The sequence below is a fragment of the Microtus ochrogaster genome, chromosome 17 (genome assembly GCF_000317375.1).
Source record: "Microtus ochrogaster isolate Prairie Vole_2 chromosome 17, MicOch1.0, whole genome shotgun sequence".
Taxonomy (NCBI): Eukaryota; Metazoa; Chordata; class Mammalia; order Rodentia; family Cricetidae; genus Microtus; species Microtus ochrogaster.
Window position 1 is genome coordinate 15,133,916 of NC_022019.1, and position 7,241 is coordinate 15,141,156.

A 7,241-nucleotide genomic window follows, 5' to 3' on the forward strand; every position below is an offset into this window, starting at 1 on the left:
CCCGGCTCACATTATCTTCTTAAACAGCATCTCTCACTGAGTGTGGCAAGCACCACTTGGCTAGACTAACTGACCAGTGAGCGCCAGGGATTCTCCTGGCTCCACCTCCCAGTGCTGGTGTTACAGGCTCAACCGGCTGTACTTAGCCACCAGCCTCAAGCTCTTCTCCCTCTGCCAAGTTCTTGAGGCCTCCCATCCTGGGACTTGTCTAGGGTCAGAGTGGGTGAGATTCAACAGGGCAGGTCCTTGCGTCTCAGCTCTACCGCATGTGTCAGCATCCTGTACCTGCTTCCCGTTTCACAGAGGGATGCCTTGTCTCACCTGCTTGATTTGAGTTTACTCACTGAGCCATCTCAGTGGCCCAGATCTTGAGCTCTCAATCCCCCTGCCTCAGCCTCCTTAGTGTTGAGATTACAGACGTGAGCCATCACACTCATCGGATTATATAGTTCTTTGTTTTGTTTTGTTTGTGAGTTCTCTTGTGGTTGGTAACTTTTTCCAGGCCCTGTTTGCTGGGTGGGGGATGCTTCTGGGTTTTATGACATTGTTTCTTTAGCTGTGATCAGGCCGAGTGTGTACATGACATATTTTTCTAGGCTAGAGTGTCATGGAGTCAGGAGCAGCTAAATGAATGAGCCCTTGGATAATCTCTAGTGAGGTCCTGAAGTCTTTGGGAACATCTGTCCTTGGATGTTCTGGGTGGCCGTGCTGTCTGACATCAACCTATCCCATCATTAATCCAGCTCCTCTAGTTACCTTCAGGCATTTGGAAAGCCATTCACCTCTCTTGACACCACTGGGGCAGAAGAGCAAAGGACAAAGAAATCCTCTGTGCTAGGGCAAGCTTTTGGGTGAGGAGAAGGATCCAGACTGTTGGCAGCTATCTATGAAGCTTTGGCGCCTGTGTAGGGCTCTAAGGACCAATACATGTTCATTTTTTTATTGTCATTGTTTTGTTTTGCTAGGTGCATGGAAAACAATTATTCCTTTGGTTTGATCCAGAGGAGGAGATGGAGCTACTCGGCAGCAGCCCACAGCCTGTACAAGGAGTGTGGCAGAAAGAGGCCCAGGACCCAGAACTGGCCCTAGGGCCCCATGCTCAGGAAACTTCTGCAGGCCCCTCTGGATCTGGGGAACCGGTGCCTAGTGGATCTGATGACCCCTGTGATCCTAGGGGGCACAACCTGTTAGCAGTTGCCCAGAGGTGGCTGGAGGTCAGATTTGGTTTGTTTGGCAGCATCTGGGTGAACAACTTCTCCAGAGCAAAGAAAGCTAACAAGAGAGGTGACTGGAGAGACCCTGTGCCCAGGTAATGATGTGACATTGACAGGGGTCCTAATAGGTTCTGCAGTGTTCATACGGTCCCCTCTGTGGCAAGGCAGTGGCTGAACAGTTGCACTTGGTGATGACCAGACCTTGCTATCCAGGAAGCAGAGTGTGTAGGTGGAGTTTTTCTGTCCCACCCACCCACTCCCACATAACCTCTCAGCCTTATTATTAATTATGATTACTTGATTATTATGATTACTCAGGCTCATTACTAACTAGCTCTTACAACTTAACCTATTTCTATTCATCTTTGTGCTACCCCAAGGCTCATGGTATTTACCTCTCTGGCATGTCCTGCTTACTCTCTGTCTGACTGGCGACTCCTCTGCCTCTGCCTTTCTTCATCCCAACATCCTTTGTTTGGTTGTCCTGCCTATGCTTCCTGACTGGCTATGGCCAGTCAGCTTTTTACTAAACCCATTCAAGTGACAATTTTTTACAGTATAGGAAAAAGGATTATTCCATAGCAAGAAAGAGGTCTATATTCACCCTTAAGAACTGGACTGTGGTCTGCCCTCCAAAAGATTCTAACTACCTGGGTCACTGAAAGAATAGAGTAGGTTTCCAGTCAACATGACACTTGAGGATGAACTGACTCAGAAGAAAAGTGTGTTAGACTCTTACTCGGTTTGTGAGCACTGAGAACTGTGTTTGTGTATAAAGCTTATATGTAGGATTATTTCCTTAGAGTCAGTTCCCAGTTGCTTCTGGAAGGGAATGAATATTCTCATGGCTGGATTTGCTCAATCCTTACTGGCATTGGGCTATTTGTATACATGCTAGCAATAAAAAGTATCTATTTCATTATTATTGCATGAGTATGCGTGTACACCCCAGTGTGAAGGTCAGAAGACAGCTTCCGGGAGCTGATTCTCTCCTTTCACTGTGGGTCCTGGAAATCAAACTCAGGTTAGGGTTTCATAGCAAGCCTGCTGCGTCAACTCAGCATCCTCCTGCTGAAATTCTTTAAACTCTGAGATACTAAGTCTGGTAGCCTGTGTTGTCAGGATTATTTCCAGGCCAGTGTGCATCCTTTGAGTGCGTTTATAAAGCATTTTGGTATTCAGGGTTTTTAAGTTTTTATGGTCAATGGTCATGTGTAACTTTGCCTTTTAGCAAAAGATTCCACTTCCAGTGAGTCACACAGGTACTCTAGTTTATGTTTGGTGGGTTGTTTTGTGACACTGTGTATTGTTGGTAAGCAAGTCCTCTGAGCCTTACCTCCAATCCTTGAAAGAGTATTTTTTATTACACTTATTCATTGTGTGTGTGTGTGTGTGTGTGTGTATGCGTGTAAGCGTATACATAAGCCATATTGTGTTGAGATCAGAGAACAACTTGTAGCAGCTGGTTCTGTGGGTGGGTTCTGGAGCATGTGGTCCTGGGAATCAAGCTCAAGTCATCAGGGCTGATGGCAAACACCTTTACTCTCTGAGCCAACTTGTTGGCTCTGACCATTGAAAACAAGAAAGGAAGAAATATTGCTGTGTTATTTATAACAAGAGTCTTCCTATATTGCCTAGGCTAGCCTCGAATTCATAATCCTCCTGTCTCAGCCTCTCTGAGTGCTGGGATTACAGGCATTACCACAGTGCCCACCTCCTAGCTTTTCGAAGTTTCCTCTGCTCTTCCCAAGAACACTAACTAAGTCAGACATGGACCCAGGTTCTCCTACTTCCTACTTCCGCTGTGGAGACAGATCTGTTGGGTTAGCTGTCCCTACAAAATATCCCATTATTTCCTTACCAAAGTGTGTGAGGTGTCTTTTCTTTCTTTCTTTTTTTTTTTTGGTTTTTCGAGACAGGGTTTCTCTGTGGTTTTGGAGCCTGTCCTAGAACTAGCTCTTGTAGACCAGGCTGGCCTCGAACTCACAAAGATCCTCCTGCCTCTGCCTCCCAAGTGCTGGGATTAAAGGCGTGCACCACCACCGCCCGGCTCGTGAGGTGTCTTTTCTGTCCTTACATTCAAAAGGCTCAGGATGTGTAGGAGACACACACACATATCTAGGCTAATCCAGCCTGAAACTGGGAGTGGTGCCCTCTTTGCCACCATTTCTTCATCTGCTCCCTAATGCACCTGCCCACCTCTGGTTAGTTTTCCACTAACCTGGACTCAGACTTACAGCTTTCATGTTTCTGTCTGTCAAATACGTATTGCTATAACATAATTAGAAAACAACATATATGCATGTTTTACTTCATTCCATTTGGCCCTGAGATGTTTATGATTCTGACCATGGAGCCTTAACTTCCCAGTTTGATCCAGACTAGTCTAGAAACTTAATGCACGGTCTACCTGACTGCTGTCGAGTAGAAATTGTGTGTATGTGTGATCTGTCCCATGGTAACTGTGTGTAAATGTGACCTACATAGTGGTCATTGTATGTACATGTGACATAATTACATGGGGTAACTATATGATGATGTACATTGATTGCTGTATGTGTGAGATGATTATAACTATACATACATGTGAACTGACTCTATAGGGGTCTGTTTATATATCATCAACTGACTGTACATTGGTGGTTGTAATGTATGATATCATTGTATGTAAGAACACTGTATGTACGATCCCTTCTGTCTTCTCAGGCTGGTACTCCATTTTGATGGTGGTGGCTTCCTGGCATTTTATAGTTGCCAGATGTCGTGGAGTCCTCCCCCAGAGGTTGAGCCCACCTGCGACATCTTGTCTGATAAGTTCCATCGAGGACAAGCCTTGGAAGCTCTGAGCCAGGCTCAGCCTGTGTGCTATACACTATTGGACCAGAGATACTTTTCAGGACTAGGTATGACTCGTGCAATGGGAGGGAACCCCACAGAGTTGATGAATGGGAAAGTCATGCATGTGTAGGGCAGTCAAGACTTGAGGACTCCTATCCCAGTTGTGCCGACACTCCTGATTTTGAGGTTGGCTCATCATCCCTAGATTTTAGACTCAGAGCTCAGATTAGGTGGCCCTCACTTTTCTGTCTGGCCCAGTGGTGTAGGAGGGTCATCTGTCTATGTGTTACTTCCATTGGTTAATAAAGAAACTGCCTTGGCCTTTTGATAGGCCAGCCCTTAGGTGGGTGGAGTAGACAGAACACAATTCTGGGAGGAAGAAAGCAGAGTCAGGCAGATGCCATGAATCTCCGGCCCTAGATGGAGATGGACGTAGGTTAGGATCTTTCCCAGTAAGCCACAGCCTCTGTTTTACTACACAGATTTAATGGAAATGGGTTAATCAAGATGTGAGAGTTAGCCAATAAGAGGCTAGAAATAATGGGCCAGGCAGTGTTTAAATGAATACAGTTTCCATATAATTATTTCGGGGATTAGCCAGGCAGCCGGTAACTGGGCAGGACACAACCACTCGCTGCTCATCTTTGCAACAGCCCAGCACCCACATGATAGTGTTTACTGCTCTAGAGGCAGTGGGAGGGACCTGGGTAAATGGAGCCGGTGAATGAGACAGACTGAAGTTTCATGCAGTAGCCAAATTTATTCAGAGCATCAGACATCTTGACTCTGAGGGCTAAAGGGGTCACCCAAGTGACGTTCTCATGAGTTCATGCTGTATACAATCACGAGGACAAGCCATAGAGCATAAAATCATGGTTTTATACAGAGGCCTAAACAAATCATAATAGCAATTGTAATGAACAATGAAGTAAACATACTCCTATCTCTTATACCTGTGGGGCGCATGAACACACATTCCAAGAACTCTGTTTTGAAGAAACTGAGGCCACAAGACTCTTGTATTTTGTGTGTGTGTGTGTGTGTGTGTGTGTGTGTGTGTGTGTGTTGAGTTTTCTCACAGTACTCAGAATTCTCCTCACATGACTCTGTTCTTGAACTGTGTTCTGACATGACAGGACTGTCAGTTGTGAGCCTCCTGATGGCGTATTAGTATCACCTAACACAGTGATAATGTCTTATACCTGGCTTCCTCTAAAGCCTGGTGACCTCCGGAGCATATAGAAGATTCAGGGTCATGACATGCTGTGAATGGTTGTCCTTAAGGCCATCAGAAGAGAGGAAGGTGTGTTCCTACACATCTTGGGTGATGGAGTTTCCTGCTCTCAAACCAGAGGCAAACATCAGGTCAGCTCCCAGCTCTTACAAGGCACGAGAAAGAAGCAGGTCTCTGCTTTGGAGAACTGAGTGGTGAAACTGGCATTTCCAGTTGAGACAAGGAGTGTGCTGTGCTTAGGTCCAGGGAGGGCAGCCTTCTTACTGTCCTCAGGAGAGCAAGCAGTAAGTGCTGCACAGCTGGCCGCTCCAGCAGTTGCTGTTAGCAGAACTGCGCCCTTTTACAAAATGTGACTTTGCCTGCCATGGGTGCGGCTCACTATGGGAAGGTGGGAAAGCCTTGTGCTTTCATGGGAGAACCAGTTTCTATGCCAGAGGAGCAACGAGGCTTCTAGAAGCAGCTTTTGGAGGTAAATGGAGAGCTGACTGCACAACCATACCGGTGACAGCCAGCGTGACTCATGTGACTCCGGTGACCCAGGCACACGGTCCTGGCCTCATGCTACTCCGTGAGATAATCACTTGTTAGCTTTTTCCTTTATCCAGATGAGGAAATTAAAGCAAAGGGCACCTATCTGGTGAGAGGCAGCGCAGTTGAGCTGAGTCCAGGGAGCCGGCCACTCAAGTTCTCAGAGAACCTGTAACTGGAAGTGCAATTGTGAAACTGTTGGGGGAGTGGGGAGGAACCACAACTGTTTCATCCGATGCCACCATGTGTCATCGGGCTCACTCTCCTCTCCTTAGCAAGGTCATTGCTCCGTGGCCCAGCAAGCTGGTCTCCACTCGTCGTAACTTAGTTTGCGAGCTAGTGTGGTAGCATGCATCTTTAACTCAACCCTCGGAAGATGGAGGAGGCAGGGGGATCAGGAGTTTAGCCTAGGCTCCATAGTGAGTTTGAGGTTCTGTAGACAAGAGTGTTTCCTAACCCCGTGTCTCTCTTTGTTTCCAGGGAACATTATAAAGAACGAAGCCTTGTTCAGAGCAGGGATCCATCCTCTCTCTCTCGGTTCGCTCCTGAGTTCTTCCTCTCTAGAGGCCCTCGTGAATCATGTGGTGGAGTTCAGTTCGGATTGGCTTCGGGACAAACTCCAAGGCAAGGAACAGCACACACAAATCTACAAGAAGGAGCAGTGTCCTTCTGGTCACCAGGTTATGAAGGAGAGCTTTGGGCCCCCTGGTAGACTCCAGAGGCTTACCTGGTGGTGCCCTCAGTGCCAGCCCCGGCTGCCATCTGAGGAGCCGTAGAATCTGCTGTCCTCGTAAAAACACTTGGCCATCTTCATGGAACTTGTAGCCTTGAAGATCTAGATACCATGTGTCCTGAGAGAAAGGTGTAGGCAGGACTCGTATGACAGGTTGGGGATGGGGTCTGGAGGGTCAGTATCTTTGACACTCATCTCATTGGATTATGCATCAGCCACAACTTTCAGGGGGATAGATGTTTTCCTTTTCTGGTTAATTCTATATAATCCCACCATGCTGTCAAAATCCTGACAGAGGGTTGGAGAAAATGCCTGGAGCAGCAGTGATCTGAAAAAGAATGACTGGGGAATGGCTGGGGGACTGGGGACAGCTGGAGGGTGGGGACAGCTGGGGACTGGGAACAACTGGAGGACTGGGAACAGCTGGGGGAGGTGCAGCTGGGGATGGGGTGCAACTAGGGACTGGAAACAGCTGGTGATGGGGAACAGCTGGGGGACTGGGAACAGCTGGGAGTAGAAATACCTAGGGATGATAGGGGCAGCTGGGGGGAAATGGGAATAGCTGAAGATGGGAACATCTGGGGGGTGGAAATAGCTGGAGGATGGGGGCAGCTGGGGACTGGGAACAGCTGGGAGACTGAGAACAGCTGGGGGACTGGGAACAGCTGGGGGACTGGGAACAGCTGGGAGACTG

The 7,241-nt window shown here is 47.6% G+C and overlaps 1 protein-coding gene across 1 annotated transcript in view; it reads left to right on the forward strand.

Moving 5' to 3' along the window:
- Nucleotides 1-6,888, forward strand: part of Neil2 (nei like DNA glycosylase 2) — an 11,626-nt gene extending 4,738 nt beyond the window's left edge. The window contains exons 3-5 of the mRNA XM_005355537.3: nt 966-1,309; nt 3,921-4,117; nt 6,295-6,888. Of these exons, the coding sequence (XP_005355594.2) occupies nt 966-1,309; nt 3,921-4,117; nt 6,295-6,590 (837 nt within the window). The 3' untranslated portion in view covers nt 6,591-6,888. The remainder of the gene's footprint in view (nt 1-965; nt 1,310-3,920; nt 4,118-6,294) is intronic.
- Nucleotides 6,889-7,241: the final 353 nt, after the last annotated feature.